This window comes from Procambarus clarkii, chromosome 13, assembly GCF_040958095.1.
Source record: "Procambarus clarkii isolate CNS0578487 chromosome 13, FALCON_Pclarkii_2.0, whole genome shotgun sequence".
Taxonomy (NCBI): domain Eukaryota; kingdom Metazoa; phylum Arthropoda; class Malacostraca; order Decapoda; family Cambaridae; genus Procambarus; species Procambarus clarkii.
The window spans coordinates 27,008,904-27,029,002 of record NC_091162.1 but is presented as its reverse complement, the minus strand read 5'-3'; the positions used below and the strand labels follow the sequence as shown (position 1 = coordinate 27,029,002).

The 20,099-nt window shown below is 54.8% G+C and overlaps 1 protein-coding gene across 1 annotated transcript in view; it reads left to right on the top strand.

The window, feature by feature from the left end:
- The window catches only part of LOC123757101 (cyclic nucleotide-gated channel alpha-3), a 402,346-nt gene that overhangs the window by 295,644 nt on the left and 86,603 nt on the right, over positions 1 to 20,099 (top strand). The window contains exon 8 of the mRNA XM_069324046.1: positions 1,279 to 1,433. Coding sequence (XP_069180147.1) covers positions 1,279 to 1,433 — 155 coding nt within the window. The remainder of the gene's footprint in view (positions 1 to 1,278; positions 1,434 to 20,099) is intronic.

Genomic DNA, 20,099 nt, shown 5'->3' with positions numbered 1-20,099 from the left:
TGAACAAGTGTCAGGTGTAGGCCCTCCTACACCTGAACAAGTGTCAGGTATAGGCCCTCCTACACCTGAACAAGTGTCAGGTGTAGGCCCTCCTACACCTGAACAAGTGTCAGGTGTAGGCCCTCCTACACCTGAACAAGTGTCAGGTGTAGGCCCTCTTACACCTGAACAAGTGTCAGGTGTAGGCCCTCCTACACCTGAACAAGTGTCAGGTGTAGGCCCTCCTACACCTGAACAAGTGTCAGGTGTAGGCCCTCTTACACCTGAACAAGTGTCAGGTGTAGGCCCTCCTACACCTGAACAAGTGTCAGGTATAGGCCCTCCTACACCTGAACAAGTGTCAGGTATAGGCCCTCCTACACCTGAACAAGTGTCAGGTATAGGCCCTCCTACACCTGAACAAGTGTCAGGTGTAGGCCCTCCTACACCTGAACAAGTGTCAGGTATAGGCCCTCCTACACCTGAACAAGTGTGCAAACATCATCACGCAGCGTGACGGTGTGACAAATGACAGTCACCTCTCTCCTCCTTCGCCTATTCCGTGGCGCAAGACGATATTCTCCATCACTGAGATCAACACTGACAATACGTATGAACTAGTAGAGACAGAATGGGCCAATCTTCTTACTTATAGAACTTACAGAATGGGCCAATCTTCTTACTTATAGAACTTACAGAATGAGCCAATCTTCTTACTTATAGAACTTACAGAATGGGCCAATCTTCTAACTTACAGAACTTACAGAATGGGCCAACCTTCTTACTTACAGAACTTACAGAATGGGCCAACCTTCTTACTTACAGAACTTACAGAATGGGCCAACCTTCACTCATTTTACATGCCATTCATACGAGGCAACAGGTGGGGCGATGACCTTCCGGATTCCGGTGACATAACGAGACAGGGGAGTCAGTGAGTGTGCGGCAGGCGGGCTCTTCCTGCCCCTGCACCACAAGACCTCTGACCGCATATGAGAGTTTAGTGACTGCATATATCTCCCTATGATCGCAGAAATGTACTCCTACCACATTTATTTATATATTGTGTTGTGCCTGGAAGACATAACACCATGCCAGCATCATTTACTTCTTCCTTCCTCCCCTTGTACCGTGCCCACCATGGGTGTTCCCTCAGTAAGTCAATGTATTTCTTCCCGCCTGCTGCCTGCCTGCCTCGCCGCCTGCTGCCTGCCTGCCTCGCCGCCTGCTGCCTGCCTGCCTCGCCGCCTGCTGCCTGCCTCGCCATCTTCTGCCGGCCTCGCCGTCTGCCTCCCGCAGGAGCCGGGCACACCGTTCACAGACCCTGGAGTCGGAGAGATTCACCCTGGAGTCGGCCTTGAGTGATTCCTCCTCCAGACACTCTACCGACGACGACAAGGCCGGACACACCCTCCAGCGTCCCTTCTCCCAGGGGCCACCCCCACACTCCACAGGTACTGTCTCCCCCACCCTTCCTCCCAGAGGCCACCCCCACACTCCACAGGTACTGTCTCCCCCACCCTTCCTCCCTGGGGCCACCCCCACACTCCACAGGTACTGTCTCCCCCACCCTTCCTCCCAGAGGCCACCCCCACACTCCACAGGTACTGTCTCCCCCCCTCCTCCCAGGGCCACCCCCACACTCCACAGGTACTGTCTCCCCCACCCTTCCTCCCAGAGGCCACCCCCACACTCCACAGGTACTGTCTCCCCCCCTCCTCCCAGGGCCACCCCTCCTCCCAAGGGCCACCCCCACACTCCACAGGTACTGTCTCCCCCCCTCCTCCCAGGGCCACCCCCACACTCCACAGGTACTGTCTCCCCCCCTCCTCCCAGGGCCACCCCCACACTACACAGGTACTGTCTCCCCCACCCTTCCTCCCAGAGGCCACCCCCACACTCCACAGGTTCTGTCTCCCCCCTCCTCCCAGGGCCACCCCTCCTCCCAAGGGCCACCCCCACACTCCACAGGTACTGTCTCCCCCCCTCCTCCCAGGGCCACCCCCACACTCCACAGGTACTGTCTCCCCCACCCTTCCTCCCAGGGCCACCCCCACACTCCACAGGTACTGTCTTCCCCACCCTTCCTCTCAGAGGCCACCCCCACACTCCACAGGTTCTGTCTCCCCCACCCTTCCTCCCAGGGCCACCCCCACACTCCACAGGTACTGTCTCCCCCACCCTTCCTCTCAGAGGCCACCCCCACACTCCACAGGTACTGTCTCCCCCACCCTTCCTCCCAGGGCCACCCCCACACTCCACAGGTACTGTCTCCCCCACCCTTCCTCTCAGAGGCCACCCCCACACTCCACAGGTACTGTCTCCCCCACCCTTCCTCCCAGGGCCACCCCCCACACTCCACAGGTACTGTCTCCCCCACCCCTCCTCCAAGGGGCCACCCCCACACTCCACAGGTACTGTCTCCCCCACCCCTCCTCCCCGGGCCCCCCCCACACTCCACAGGTACTGTCTCCCCCCCTCCTCCCAGGGGCCACCCCCCACACTCCACAGGTACTGTCTCCCCCACCCTTCCTCCCAGGGCCACCCCCCACACTCCACAGGTACTGTCTCCCCCACCCCTCCTCCCAGGGGCCACCCCCACACCCCACAGGTACTGTCTCCCCCACCCCTCCTCCCAGGCCCCCCCCCCACACTCCACAGGTACTGTCTCCCCCACCCCTCCTCCCCGGGCCCCCCCCCCACACTCCACAGGTACTGTCTCCCCCCCTCCTCCCAAGGGCCACCCCCACACCCCACAGGTACTGTCTCCCCCACCCCTCCTCCCCGGGCCCCCCCCCACACCCCACAGGTACTGTCTCCCCCCCTCCTCCCAAGGGCCACCCCCACACCCCACAGGTACTGTCTCCCCCACCCCTCCTCCCCGGGCCCCCCCCCACACCCCACAGGTACTGTCTCCCCCATGCCCGTCTTCCTGTTTAGGTAGTACTTATAATAACGATGAGGACCATCTTACATATATTGACATAAAGACAATTGGAAAGTTGACATCGTTACTATTGAATTTGGACGAACCAAAAAAGTTTTTGTAATGATGTTGCAAAGAAAACTTAACCTAAGCTATGTATATATATATATATATATATATATATATATATATATATATATATATATTTATATATATATATATATATATATATATATATGTGTGTGAACAAGCCTGAATATATATATATATATATATATATATATATATATATATATATATATATATATATATATATATATATATATATATATATATATATATATATATATATATATACCACCTCTGGTGCAATTATAGGGACCCACAGCCTAAAGGAAGGGGACACAGAGCATTCAGAGAAAAACTTGTCATTTAACTCTGAATACGTATGAGTGTTCGCTTCTCCTACCTCCCCACTTTTTTATGGTGTACACTTTATTATGTATGGTAATACAGTTACATATCTGATTTTATACAATAAATTAACATTGAGAGGACACAAGAAAAAGTTCGCCTCCTAGAGGCGATACATTTCCTCAAACTCCTCCGACGCCGGGCAGGAACCGAGGACGCAGCGAGCATTCCCCCTCTAGATCGCGACACTGAGGCGCTGAAAGAGAAAACTTGCTGCTCTAGGGTCTCTTGTAGTGTCAATGAGCTTGGAACCAAGATCCTTAAGAAACCTTCTTGCACTCTCTCCCCATGGGTCTAGGGTCTTAGACCCTATTGGAACGAAGTTGTACCGATGATCTAATTCCCTGTACTTGGCTGATTTAGATCTTTCTCTGTGTGTCGCCACGGCTCCTGCTTTGCCAGCAGAGAGGTTGATGTATGTGGTTGCCAGGTTGGATACTCAAGTATAGTCCCATGCCAACTGTCTGCCACCCTTCTAAGGGTGCAGTGTGACTCCGTCTGGTCGGCCGGCAAAGCTAACAGAGTCATGTTTCAATAGGTTGCGGGGCTCTCTCTCTGCTAGACACTGGGCAGAGGCAAGGCTTCTTTTAATGACGTCATTGACTTCGTCGTGTCTAGTGTGCCAACCACCAGATTTTCCACAGTGCAGGCCATGCAATCCATATTCGTCATCATCTGCCTCGCCGCAAATACACCTATGAACAGTGTAGATAAGGGCAGCAAGGTGGAGAGCAACCGCATTACGGAGCTCCTACGGATCAAGATGTGTGCCTGTCGCAGACATAGGGACTGCCAAAAGGAAGTCCCCTGCATGGGGAGCCTGCACAGCTGTGAGGTGTGCACGATCACTGGGGGTTGTTGCTGACTCCATCTGGAGTCAGCAACACTGGGGCTGTCCCAGCTGGATTGTTTCTTGGTTTTTGGCAGGGTTGGTCTGAGTACTGGGTCAGCTCATACCCCAGAAGTGTGTGATCCTCTTTTTGTCCGGTCGTGTTGGTCGAGTGGTTAAGGGATCCTGTACATCAGTTGCATTGCTTCTGGCAGTATGGGTTCGAGTCACTTCTGGGGTGTGAGTTTTCAGTGGCATATATGCCTGGAGACCGTTCAGGCTTGTTCGCATATCACAGTTGCTAGGTCACTATGACATGGCCTCAGCTGCCATGGAAGACAAGCAAAATGCAGATGTAACATACAGAGAGTTTGCAAAAGATATCGACAAATGTAACCATTGTGTTATTGCGCATAAAATGCACGAAAAAGGAATTACTGGCAAATTAGGGAGACGGATCATCGACTTCCTAATGCAGAGTGTAATAGTCAACACAGTAAAATCCGGATCATCTATTGTGAAGAGCTCAGTCCCTGAAGGTACCGTACTTGCTCCGGTACTTTTTCTCATCCTAATATGAGACATGGACACAGATACAAACTACAGCACTGTATCATCACTTGCAGATGACACCAGGATTTACATGCGAGTAGACAATAGAGGACACAGCAAACCTCCTGTCTGATGTAGATCTGGTTTTTCAATGGGCCACAGATAATAATATGATATTTAATGAAAGTAAGTTCCAGCTCCTGCTCTATGGAAAAAAACGAAAATATAAAAACGGAAACCATCTACAAAACAGAACTAAATCACACTGTAGAACGAAAAAGCAATGTAAAGGATTAGACCCATTCTAAGGATTGGAAGACCCTACCTTTAAAGAACATTATAAAGTACTGGCGTTCGCCGACGATGTGGCAGTGACAGCAGAAACGCCTCACGGACTACAGTTCCTTCTAGCATGCATTTGCCACACACTGCGTGGCTCTAGCCTTAATTAAGGTGAATGCTGCGGAATGCCGTTCGCTATGCTTAGTAATTGATTTACGTCATGAGACTTGGCATGTTCTAACTAGGTGGAAATATGAAGTTGGAGGTGATGGCATTGATACTCTGAGTGTAGCGGACAAATACAAATACTTAGGTATACTTATCCAGGCTGGAGGCAGACGCTTATCCTATAGTTCCTTGTTTGAGGAGGACCTAATGAATATCACCAAGCCCCCCCCCCCTCAAACCCCAACAGAGGCTATACCTACTTAAACACCACCTGATTCCCAAAATGAACCAGTACCTTGTCCTCGGACGTGTGTTTAAGACGGAGTTGGCGAGGCTCGACAGGCAGTTACGGTAGGCCATTTGTAGCTGACTACGACTGCCACACGATACCCCCCAGTGTTTTCTTTTATGCTGACGTAAAGGACGGTGAACTAGGAATTCCTGACTTTGCAGCATCAATCTGCCTACTAAAGAACAAGCGGCTCTGAGCGATGGTAGAGTCGGAGAATCCAGTGGTAGTGACAGCGGCTCTCCTGCCCGCATTCCAAGCGCGAATGTGTCGATGGGTAGACCCGACTTCGGCCGCTGGAACCCCTTCTAAAAATACGTCTGAGCGCTGTAGAGTTTGGAAAGCAAAACTGTACAACAAGAAACAAGGTTGACGGTGCCGGCCTTGCATCCGCTTGTGAGGTTCCTTTCTGCCACAAGTGGGTCTCGTTCGGTACCCGTATGTTAAGCGGAGGAGATTTTACCCATGCCATTCAGATTAGGGCAAACGTTATAGCCACTCCGTCTAGAGCTGCTAAGGGTAGACCCGGGGCTTCTGGTCTCTACAATGCTTGCTGGAGACCAAGGACTCTGGGGCTAAGACGCATGGGGGCTCGGGTGAAACGTCATGACGATATCACCCGGGTTGTAGCTGGCCACCAGCGGCAGAGAAGTTTTGTAGTGGAACGTGAGGTCCGTATACCGGACAGAGGGACCTTCTGCATGTCTGACATCATCATCGCTTGCAAAGGTAACGAGGCCTTTATATTAGATACCCAGGTCTCTGTTGATAACTTTCCACTCTCCCGTCCACATCAGAGCAAGTGTGACAAGTACAACACCCCGGATAACCTTCAACAGGTCAGGGAACATATCGGTAAGCACACAGCATCCGCCTTTTATATAGCCCTTAATTGGAGAGAGTGATAATGCAGGAAGAATGCACGTGGACTTCAGGATATGGGACTCACCAAATGCGACCTTGAGATTTGCTCTATGAATGCCCGAACCTGAACATATTACCTCTACAGAATATGGTCCAAGTCCACACCAAGGGGCAGACCACGTTAGTCCCAGGATCACCGTGCAACGGGTGCATAAGGGTTAATATAGTCGTGTTGAGGTGAACCACAAAGCCAGGACAGGTGGTAGCTAGCTACCTAGGCAGAGTCGTCATCTGGAGTACCACTTAACCAAATGGTTTCTCCCGGTAGGGTGGATGACCTGGCCGGAGTCCACAAGCGGATATGGCGGCGGCCGGAGGGGACCCCCATACACGGCAACCCTTCCGTTCTGACGTTCTGAGGCCGTGCTAGGAGCTTTTGCTTTGAATTGTTTACCATGAATGCTGTTGTCAAGTCACCATACCTGCCGCTTAGGCAACTTGTTGCTTTGCCTTCAGCTTTAGTATTTTTTAATGATATATTGTGCACCCTCTTCCTTTGTGTGCTGTGTTTTAGATAAGAAAAACCAAATACAAAAGATTTTTCCATTGTACTAATTTATTATCATCTTAACTCTTACGAGTGTGATATGCCAACTAACCATTATTTTATATATTTTACTTTGTGTTGTTAGGGTGATATGTGTGCTTAGGGGCACCTACCTCTCCCCCCATGTCCTTTGGTTGGGGGTGGGGGGACGGGTGCCCTGAGGCTATATAACCCCTCCCCCCAAGTGTCAAGGGGAAGGAAGGGACAAAATTAGCTGTCACGACTGCAAGAAAAATGACAGGTTGAATAACAAGAACCTTCCAAACAAGGGATGCCATACCAATGATGATACTTTTCAAGAACTAGTGTTCTCTAGGGTGGAATATTGTTGCACACTTACAGCCCCATTCAGAGCCGAAGAAATTACTGAATTAGAGAGCGTGCAAAGATCCTTTACCACTAGAATTCACTTTATAAGTCATCTTAATTATTTACACAGATTAAAAGTTATAAATCTGTATTCTCTAGAGCGCTGGCGAGCGAAATACATATAATCTACACTTGGAAGATATTGGAGGGGACTGGTTCCAAATCTGAACACGGATATTACATCACATGAGACCAGAAGGCATGGCAGGATGTGCAGAATACCCCCGTTGAGGAGCACAGGTGCAACAAGTACACTGAGAGAGAACTCTCTCAACATCAGAGGCCCGAGACTGTTCAACACGCTTCCGCTACACATAAGGGACATAACTGGCCGACCCTTCACAGTGTTCAAGAAAGAACTCGATAAACACCTCCAAAGGATACCTGATCAACCAGGCTGTGACTCATACGTCAGGCTGCGAGCAGCCGCGTCCAACAGCCTGGTTGACCAGTCCAGTAACCAGGAAGCCTGGGCGATGTCCGGGCCGCGGGGTCTTTGATCCCCGGAGCCTACACAGGGTAGCCACAAGGTTGGTAACATACAAGTGCTATACTTGGCCTAATAATATTTAAGTTTGGGTTTAGCTTTATTTTCTCAGACTCTATAAGTGAATAATACCAACTTCTTCTGTCTTAATGTCCACTACGTCTATGTATGCACGACGGCCCACAGTTACTGTCCCCCACACCCCACAGTTACTGTCCCCCACACCCCACAGTTACTGTCCCCCACACCCCACAGTTACTGTCCCCCACACCCCACAGTTACTGTCCCCCCCACACCCCACAGTTACTGTCCCCCCACACCCCACAGTTACTGTCTCCCCCACACCCCACAGTTACTGTCCCCCCACACCCCACAGTTACTGTCCCCCACACCCCACAGTTACTGTCCCCCCACACCCCACAGTTACTGTCTCCCCCACACCCCACAGTTACTGTCCCCCACACCCCACAGTTACTGTCCCCCCACACCCCACAGTTACTGTCCCCCACACCCCACAGTTACTGTCCCCCCCCACACCCCACAGTTACTGTCCCCCCACACCCCACAGTTACTGTCCCCCACACCCCACAGTTACTGTCTCCCCCACACCCCACAGTTACTGTCCCCCACACCCCACAGTTACTGTCCCCCCCCACACCCCACAGTTACTGTCCCCCCACACCCCACAGTTACTGTCCCCCCACACCCCACAGTTACTGTCTCCCCCACACCCCACAGTTACTGTCCCCCACACCCCACAGTTACTGTCCCCCCCACACCCCACAGTTACTGTCCCCCCACACCCCACAGTTACTGTCCCCCCACACCCCACAGTTACTGTCCCCCCACACCCCACAGTTACTGTCTCCCCCACACCCCACAGTTACTGTCCCCCACACCCCACAGTTACTGTCCCCCACACCCCACAGTTACTGTCCCCCCACACCCCACAGTTACTGTCCCCCCACACCCCACAGTTACTGTCCCCCCACACCCCACAGTTACTGTCCCCCCACACCCCACAGTTACTGTCCCCCCACACCCCACAGTTACTGTCTCCCCACACCCCACAGTTACTGTCTCCCCACACCCCACAGTTACTGTCCCCCCCCACACCACACAGTTACTGTCCCCCCCACACCCCACAGTTACTGTCCCCCCCACACCCCACAGTTACTGACCCCCCCACACACCCCACAGTTACTGACCCCCCCCACACACCCCACAGTTACTGTCCCCCCACACCCCACAGTTACTGTCCCCCCACACCCCACAGTTACTGTCCCCCCACACCCCACAGTTACTGTCCCCCCACACCCCACAGTTACTGTCCCCCCACACCCCACAGTTACTGTCCCCCCACACCCCACAGTTACTGTCCCCCCCACACCCCACAGTTACTGTCCCCCCACACCCCACGGTTACTGTCCCCCCACACCCCACAGTTACTGTCCCCCCACACCCCACAGTTACTGTCCCCCCACACCCCACAGTTACTGTCCCCCCCACACCCCACAGTTACTGTCCCCCCCACACCCCACAGTTACTGTCCCCCCCACACCCCACAGTTACTGACCCACCCACACACCCCACAGTTACTGTCCCCCCACACCCCACAGTTACTGTCCCCCCCCACACCCCACAGTTACTGTCCCCCCACACCCCACAGTTACTGTCCCCCCACACCCCACAGTTACTGTCCCCCCACACCCCGCAGTTACTGTCCCCCCACACCCCACAGTTACTGTCCCCCCCCCCACACCCCACAGTTACTGTCCCCCAACACCCCACAGTTACTGTCCCCCCACACCCCACAGTTACTGTCCCCCCCCACACCCCACAGTTACTGTCCCCCACACCCCACAGTTACTGTCCCCCCACACCCCACAGTTACTGTCCCCCACACCCCACAGTTACTGTCCCCCACACCCCACAGTTACTGTCCCCCCACACCCCACAGTTACTGTCCCCCCCCACACCCCACAGTTACTGTCCCCCACACCCCACAGTTACTGTCCCCCCACACCCCACAGTTACTGTCCCCCCACACCCCACAGTTACTGTCCACCCACACCCCACAGTTTCTGTCCCCCCACACCCCACAGTTACTGTCTCCCCCACACCCCACAGTTACTGTCCCCCCCACACCCCACAGTTACTGACCCCCCCACACACCCCACAGTTACTGTCCCCCCACACCCCACAGTTACTGTCCCCCCACACCCCACAGTTACTGTCCCCCCACACCCCACAGTTACTGTCCCCCCACACCCCACAGTTACGGTCTCCCCCACACCCCACAGTTACTGTCCCCCCCACACCCCACAGTTACTGTCCCCCCACACCCCACAGTTACTGACCCCCCCCACACCCCACAGTTACTGACCCCCCCACACACCCCACAGTTGCTGTCCCCCCACACCCCACAGTTACTGACCCCCCCACACACCCCACAGTTACTGTCCCCCACACCCCACAGTTACTGTCCCCCCACACCCCACAGTTACTGACCCCTCCACACACCCCACAGTTACTGTCTCCCCACGCCCCACAGTTACTGACCCCCCCACACACCCCACAGTTACTGTCCCCCCCACACCCCACAGTTACTGTCCCCCCACACCCCACAGTTACTGACCCCCCCCACACACCCCACAGTTACTGACCCCCCCCCACACCCCACAGTTACTGACCCCCCACACCCCTCAGTTACTGTCTCCCCCACACCCCACAGTTACTGTCTCCCCCACACCCCACAGTTACTGTCTCCCCCACACCCCACAGTTACTGTCCCCCCACACTCCACAGTTACTGTCCCCCCCACACTCCACAGTTACTGACCCCCCCACACCCCACAGTTACTGTCCCCCCACACTCCACAGTTACTGTCCCCCCACACCCCACAGTTACTGTCTCCCCCACACTCCACAGTTACTGTCTCCCCCACACTCCACAGTTACTGTCCCCCCACACTCCACAGTTACTGTCCCCCCACACTCCACAGTTACTGTCCCCCCACACCCCACAGTTACTGTCCCCCCACACCCCACAGTTACTGTCAGCTCACACCCCACAGTTACTGTCTCCCTTCCACACCCCACAGTTACTGTCCCCGCCACACCCCACAGTTACTGACCCCCCCACACACCCCACAGTTACTGTCCCCCACACCCCACAGTTACTGTCTCCCCCACACCCCACAGTTACTGTCTCCCCCACACCCCACAGTTACTGACCCCCCCACACCCCATAGTTACTGTCTCCCCCACACCCCACAGTTACTGTCTCCCCCACACCCCACAGTTACTGACCCCCCCCACACCCCACAGTTACTGTCCCCCCCCCTCACACTCCACAGTTACTGTCTCCCCCACACCCCACAGTTACTGTCCCCCACACTCCACAGTTACTGTCCCTCCCACACTCCACAGTTACTGCCCCCCCACACCCCACAGTTACTGTCCCCCCACACCCCACAGTTACTGTCCCCCCACACCCCACAGTTACTGTCCCCCCACACCCCACAGTTACTGTCTCCCCCCCCACACTCCACAGTTACTGTCCCCCCCACACTCCACAATTACTGTCCCCCCACACCCCACAGTTACTGTCCCACCACACCCCACAGTTACTGTCCCCCCACACCCCACAGTTACTGTCCCCCCACACGCAGCAGTTACTGACCCCCCCACACACCCCACAGTTACTGTCCCCCCACACCCCACAGTTACTGTCCCCCCACACCCCACAGTTACTGTCCTCCCACACCCCACAGTTACTGTCCCCCCCCACACCCCACAGTTACTGTCCCCCCCCACACCCCACAGTTACTGACCCCCCACACACTCCACAGTTACTGTCCCCCCACACCCCACAGTTACTCTCCCCCCACACCCCACAGTTACTGTCCCCCCACACCCCACAGTTAATGTCCCCCCACACCCCACAGTTACTGTCCCCCCCCACACCCCACAGTTACTGAGCCCCCCACACACCCCACAGTTACTGTCCCCCCACACCCCACAGTTACTGTCCCCCACACCCCACAGTTACTGTCCCCCCACACCCCACAGTTACTGTCCCCCCCACACCCCACAGTTACTGTCCCCCACACCCCACAGTTACTGACCCCCCACACACTCCACAGTTACTGTCCCCCCACACCCCACAGTTACTGTCCCCCCACACCCCACAGTTACTGTCCCCCCACACCCCACAGTTACTGTCCCACCCACACCCCACAGTTACTGACCCCCGCACACACCCCACAGTTACTGTCCCCCACACCCCACAGTTACTGTCCCCCCACACTCCACAGTTACTGTCCCCCCCCCACACCCCACAGTTACTGACCCCCCCACACACCCCACAGTTACTGTCCCCCACACCCCACAGTTACTGTCCCCCCACACTCCACAGTTACTGTCTCCCCCACACCCCACAGTTACTGTCCCCCCACACCCCATAGTTACTGTCCCCCACACCCCACACCCCACAGTTACTGTCCCCCACACTCCACAGTTACTGTCCCCCACACCCCACAGTTACTGTCCCCCCACACCCCACAGTTACTGTCCCCCCCACACTCCACAGTTACTGTCTCCCCCACACCCCACAGTTACTGTCCCCCACACTCCACAGTTACTGTCCCCTCCACACTCCACAGTTGCTGCCCCCCCCCCACACCCCACAGTTACTGTCCCCCCACACCCCACAGTTACTGTCCCCCCACACCCCACAGTTACTGTCCCCCCACACCCCACAGTTACTGTCCCCCCACACTCCACAGTTACTGTCCCCCCACACTTCACAGTTACTGTCCCCCCACACCCCACAGTTACTGTCCCCCCACACTCCACAGTTACTGTCCCCCCACACCCCACAGCTGCTGTCCCCCCACACCCCACAGTTACTGTCCCCCCCACACCCCACAGTTGCTGTCCCTCCACACCCCACAGTTACTGTCCCCCCACACCTCACAGTTACTGTCCCCCCACACCCCACAGTTACTGTCCCCCCACACCCCACAGTTGTTGTCCCCCCACACCCCATAGATACTGTCCCGCCCCACACCCCACAGTTGCTGTCCCCCCACCCACCACAGCTACTGTCTCCCCCACACCCCACAGTTACTGTCCCCCCCACACCCAACAGTTACTGTCCCCCCACACCCCACAGTTACTGTCCCCCCCACACCCCACACCCCACAGTTACTGTCCCCCCACACTCCACAGTTACTGTCCCCCCACACTCCACAATTACTCTCTCCCCCACACCCCACAGTTACTGTCCCCCCCACACTCCACAGTTACTGTCTCCCCCACACCCCACAGTTACTGTCCCCCCACACTCCACAGTTACTGTCCCCCCCAAACTCCACAGTTACTGACCCCCCACACCCCACAGTTACTGTCCCCCCACACTCCACAGTTACTGTCCCCCCACACCCCACAGTTACTGACTCCCCCACACTCCACAGTTACTGTCTCCCCCACACTCCACAGTTACTGTCCCCCCACACTCCACAGTTACTGTCCCCCCACACTCCACAGTTACTGTCCCCCCACACCCCACAGGTACTGTCCCCCCACACCCCACAGTTACTGTCTCCCCACACCCCACAGTTACTGTCTCCCTTCCACACCCCACAGTTACTGTCCCCCCCACACCCCACAGTTACTGACCCCCACACACCCCACAGTTACTGTCCCCCACACCCCACAGTTACTGTCCCCCCACACCCCACGGTTACTGTCCCCCCCACACCCCACAGTTACTGACCCACCCACACACCCCACAGTTACTGTCCCCCCACACCCCACAGTTACTGTCCCCCCACACTCCACAGTTACTGTCTCCCCCACATCCCACAGTTACTGTCCCCCACACCCCACAGTTATTCTCCCCCACACCCCACACCCCACAGTTACTGTCCCCCCACACTCCACAGTTACTGTCCCTCCACACTCCACAATTACTGTCTCCCCCACACCCCACAGTTACTGTCCCCCCCACACTCCACAGTTACTGTCTCCCCCACACCCCACAGTTACTGTCCCCCCACACTCCACAATTACTGTCCCCCCACACTCCACAGTTACTGTCTCCCCCACACCCCACAGTTACTGTCCCCCCACACTCCACAGTTACTGTCTCCCCCACACCCCACAGTTACTGTCCCCCCACACTCCACAGTTACTGTCCCCCCACACCCCACAGTTACTGTCCCCCCCACACTCCACAATTACTGTCTCCCCCACACCCCACAGTTACTGTCCCCCCCACACTCCACAGTTACTGTCTCCCCCACACCCCACAGTTACTGTCCCCCCACACTCCACAGTTACTGTCCCCCCACACCCCACAGTTACTGTCCCCCCACACCCCACAGTTCCTGTCCCCCCACACCCCACAGTTACTGTCCCCCCACACTCCACAGTTACTGTCCCCTCACACCCCACAGTTACTGTCCCCCCACACCCCACAGTTACTGTCCCCCCACACTCCACAGTTACTGTCCCCCCACACTCCACAGTTACTGTCCCCCCACACTCCACAGTTACTGTCCCCCCCCACCCCACAGTTACTGTCCCCCACACCCCACAGTTACTGTCCCCCCACACTCCACAGTTACTGTCCCCCCACACCCCACAGCTGCTGTCCCCCCACACCCCACAGTTACTGTCCCCCCCACACCCCACAGTTGCTGTCCCCCCACACCCCACAGTTACTGTCCCCCCACACCTCACAGTTACTGTCCCCCCACACCCCACAGTTACTGTCCCCCCACACCCCACAGTTGCTGTCCCCCCACACCCCATAGCTACTGTCCCCCCCACACCCCACAGTTGCTGTCCCCCCACACACCACAGCTACTGTCTCCCCCACACCCCACAGTTACTGTCCCCCCACACCCCACAGTTACTGTCCCCCACACACCCCACAGTTACTGTCCCCCCACACCCCACAGTTGCTGTCCCCCTACACCCCACAGTTACTGTCACCCCCCACCCCACAGTTACTGTCCCCCCACACCCCACAGTTACTGTCCCCCCCACACCCCACAGTTGCTGTCCCCCCACACCCCACAGGGGCTGTCCCTCCCACACCCCACAGTTGCTGTCCCCCCACAGTTACTCTCCCCTCCCCACACCCCACAGTTGCTGTCCCCCCACACCCCACAGTTACTGTCCCCCCCACACCCCACAGTTGCTGTCCCCCCACACCCCACAGCTACTGTCCCCCCCACACCCCACAGTTGCTGTCCCCCCACACACCATAGCGACTGTCTCCCCCACACCCCACAGTTACTGTCCCCCCACACCCCACAGTTGATGTCCCCCCACCCCACACCCCACAGCTGCTGTCCCCCCACACCCCACAGTTACTGTCCCCCCCACACCCCACAGTTGCTCTCCCCCCACACCCCACAGTTGCTGTCCCCCCCACACCCCACAGTTGCTGTCCCCCCACAGTTACTGTCCCCCCCACACCCCACAGTTGCTGTCCCCCCACACCCCACAGTTACTGTCCCCCCACGCCCCACAGTTGCTGTCCCCCACACCCCACAGCTACTGTACCCCCACACCCCACAGTTGCTGTCCCCCCACACCCCACAGCTACTGTCCCCCCACACCCCACAGTTGCTGTCCCCCCACACACCACAGCTACTGTCTCCCCCACACCCCACAGTTACTGTCCCCCCACACCCCACAGTTACTGTCCCCCCACACCCCACAGTTACTGTCCCCCCACACCCCACAGCTGCTGTCCCCCCACACCCCACAGTTACTGTCCCCCCACACCCCACAGTTGCTGTCCCCCCACACCCCACAGTTACTGTCTCCCACCCCACACCCCACAGCTGCTGTCCCCCCACACCCCACAGTTGCTGTCCCCCCACACCCCACAGTTACTGTCTCCCCCCCACACCCCACAGCTGCTGTCCCCCCACACCCCACAGTTGCTGTCCCCCCACACCCCACAGTTACTGTCCCCCCCACACCCCACAGCTGCTGTCCCCCCCACCCCACAGTTGCTGTCCCCCCCACACCCCACAGTTGCTGTCCCCCCACACCCCACAGTTACTGTACCCCCCCACACCCCACAGCTGCTGTCCCCCCCACACCCCACAGTTCCTGTCCCCCCCACACCCCACAGTTACTGTCTTCCCCACACCCCACAGTTACTGTCTTCCCCACACCCACAGTTACTGTCTCCCCCACACACCCCACAGTTACTGTCCCCCCCACATCCCACAGTTACAGTCCCCCCCACACCCCACAGTTACTGTCCCCCCACACCCCGCAGTTACTGTCCCCCTACACCCCACAGTTACTGTCCCCCCCACACATCCCACAGTTACTGTCCCCCCCACACCCCACAGTTACTGTCCCCCCCACACCCCACAGTTACTATCCCCCACACCCCACAGTTACTGTCTTCCCCACACCCCACAGTTACTGTCTCCCCCACACCCCACAGTTACTGTCCCCCCACATCCCACAGTTACTGTCTTCCCCACACCCACAGTTACTGACTCCCTCACACCCCACAGTTACTGTCCCCCACACCCCACAGTTACTGTCCCCCCACACCCCACAGTTACTGTCTCCCCCACACCCCACAGTTACTGTCCCCCCCACACCCCACAGTTACAGTCCCCCCCACACCCCACAGTTACTGTCTCCCCCCACACCCCACAGTTACAGTCCCCCCCACACCTCACAGTTACTGTCTCCCCCTACACCCCACAGTTACTGTTTCCCCCCACACCCCACAGTTACAGTCCCCCACACCCCACAGTTACTGTCTCCCCCACACCCCACAGTTACTGTCCCCCCCACACCCCACAGTTACTGTCCCCCCCACACCCCACAGTTACTGTCTCCTCCACACCCCACAGTTACTGTCTCCCCCCACACCCCACAGTTACAGTCCCCCACACCCCACAGTTACTGTCCCCCCACACCCCACAGTTACAGTCCCCCCCACACCCCACAGTTACTGTCTCCCCCCACACCCCACAGTTACTGTCTCCCCCCACACCCCACAGTTACAGTCCCCCCACACCCCACAGTTACTGTCCCCCCCCACACCCCACAGTTACTGTCCCCCCCCACACCCCACAGTTACTGTCTCCCCCACACACCACAGTTACTGTCCCCACACACACCACAGTTACTGTCCCCCCCCCCCACACCCCACAATTACTGTCCCCCCCACACCCCACAGTTACAGTCCCCCCCACACCCCACAGTTACAGTCCCCCACACACCCCACAGTTACTGTCCCCCCACACCCCACAGTTACTGTCCCCCCACACCCCACAGTTACAGTCCCCCACACACCCCACAGTTACTGTCCCCCCACACCCCACAGTTACTGTCCCCCCACACCCCACAGTTACAGTCCCCCACACACCCCACAGTTACTGTCCCCCCACACCCCACAGTTACTGTCCCCCAACACCCCACAGTTACAGTCCCCCACACACCCCACAGTTACTGCCCCCCACACACCCCACAGTTACTGTCCCCCCCCCACACCCCACAGTTACTGTCCCCCACACCCCACAGTTACTGCCCCCCACACACCCCACAGTTACTGTCCCCCCCCACACCCCACAGTTACTGTCCCCCCACACCTCACAGTTACAGTCCCCCACACACCCCACAGTTACTGCCCCCCACACACCCCACAGTTACTGTCCCCCCCCCCACACCCCACAGTTACTGTCCCCCACACCCCACAGTTACTGCCCCCCACACACCCCACAGTTACTGTCCCCCCCCCACACCCCACAGTTACTGTCCCCCACACCCCACAGTTACTGTCTCCCCAGTAGTAGAATCCCGGACAATGACCGTGCATTTTGTTTTTTCCGACGCCCGGTCATTGTCCGGGGGCGTTTTCGTTACCTCGGAGACGGACAGTCATTGTCTGAGAGCGTTTTCATTACCTCAGCGAGTGATTGCTAGCCTTCCAGTTCCTTTAAATTTTGTTCAAGGGGATCAAGACGTCAGCACCTGTCTGGGCTGTTTTGCGTTAGCCCGGCGAGTAATTGTTTGTCTTTTAATTCCCTGTTTGTTGTTGTTGTTAAAGATTCGCTACCTGGAACAGAGTTTTAATTCCCTGAAAATTTCGATCAAGGGGATAAAAATCCCGCCTTCCGTTTGGGGTGTTTTCCGTTATCCCACCGACCAGCACAGGTGCATCATCTTCCCACATAAAGCCTGTTTTCCTTAATAACGTATTTCCATACTGTTTCCCATTTTTAAAGATTCTTTTCTGGCTAAGATTGCATATTGAACATAAGAGATTGAAATTACAGAAGACCTTTTGCAGGATCTCCTATTTACTTCCAATCTATGTTAACCAAAACATCAACTGCCACTATAAGATGAACTGCAGTAGGTCTATTCCATATTAAATTAATATACCCTTTCATCTCCATTTATGCACTTCGAGAATATTAATGTAAATTAATGTTAATAATGTCCATTAATGTTCAGAAGGACCTATATGTCCCCCTTTACTTATCTGGAAGCTTTATATTTATAGTGTCCAGCCAAGGATCGTTTATTGAGCATGAGCATAGGAATGGATGAAATTTTCTATCTCCCATTCATATGAAACAAGGAGAGCAACACAGACAATGAACTAACATGTATCTCACTTGCAGCAGCGTTCAACCCTCTTACCGAACGAGTATTTACCCAGGTCTTTTTCCTAAATATAAACTTATCCAATTTATACCCATTGTTTCGTGTTGATACTTTTAATACCGTATTAATATCCCCTTTGTTATATCACTTGCACACCTCTATCATGTCATCCCGAATTCTTCGCCTGTCTAGAGAATGTAATTTAAGATTTGTCAACCTTTCTTCAAGGATCGTTTATCGAGCTTAGGAAATAAAATGAAAATCCACTATCCTGATGTACATGTACAACATGACATGTGATGTACATGTCGTACATGTACATCACAAAAATGTACATGTACGACATGTACATTTTTCTTTATTATATAATTTTAAAAAACAAGCTATGACATCATTCAGACATTAACATTTATTCCTCCCACACTGCTAATCCCATGTAAGTCTCATTAATGCTCAAAAAACACCTCACTGTATCATATATCCAATTAAATACTCATTCAGTGTACAAATATATGAACTAGATTGGGAAGATATAAATTGGAGCTGCCACGTATGGGTAAAATAGGACTTCTGCAATTACCATCATTCTTATGTTATTATAACCTTAATAGAAACGTCATCATCCTCAATGAGGATTACTCAGCCAATGGGGGTAAGTTGCTTCAGTGGCACATGATGTCAAATTCAAATTTAAATTCAAATGTTTATTCAGGTAAAGTACATACATACAAGAGGTGATACAAAAATTGATAGAATTATTTTTTTTTTTTTTTTTTTTTTGAGATATATACAAGAGTTGTTACATTCTTGTACAGCCACTAGTACGCGTAGCGTTTCGGGCAAGTCCTTAATCCTACGGTCCCTGGAATACGATCCCCTGCCGCGAAGAATCGTTTTTTCATCCAAGTACACATTTTACTGTTGCGTTAAACAGAGGCTACAGTTAAGGAATTGCGCCCAGTAAATCCTCCCCGGCCAGGATACGAACCCATGACATAGCGCTCGCGGAACGCCAGGCGAGTGTCTTACCACTACACCACGGAGACTGCAAAATTATAGATAGAGCAAGTACATACAATGCCTAAAGCCACTATTACGCAAAGCGTTTCGGGCAGAAAAAACATTAAAGACTAAAACTTAATACTAATTGAGATTAAAGTATAAAATGTGTTGAGAAAAAAATGTAAATAAAAAAGGGGGGAACCTGGCAGAAAAACAGCAAAAATACAATTTTTGTCACAAAGCAGTTCCAGTAAGGGATTAATTTTGCCTCTCACTAACACAAAAGTGTGACTTTTCAGCAGTGGGTGACGTCACAAGCTATGCAATGATGCCTTGGCATCAACCTGCATCCTACTTATTTTGTAACTAGCTGTACCCGGCCACATGTTGCTGTGGCTGAGCAACGCATGTGCGTTGGTCAGTCAACCTTACCCTGCAACCTTACCCTGACCCCACCATTCCCCCCCCCTCCCTCATCCCCTCGTCCTCTCCCCCATTCCCTCCCTTCCATCCTTTTGTCCTCCCCACCATCCTCCACTCCACCATCCACTCGTCCTCCTAACCATTCCCCACTCCACCGTCCCCTCGTCCTCCCCACCATCTC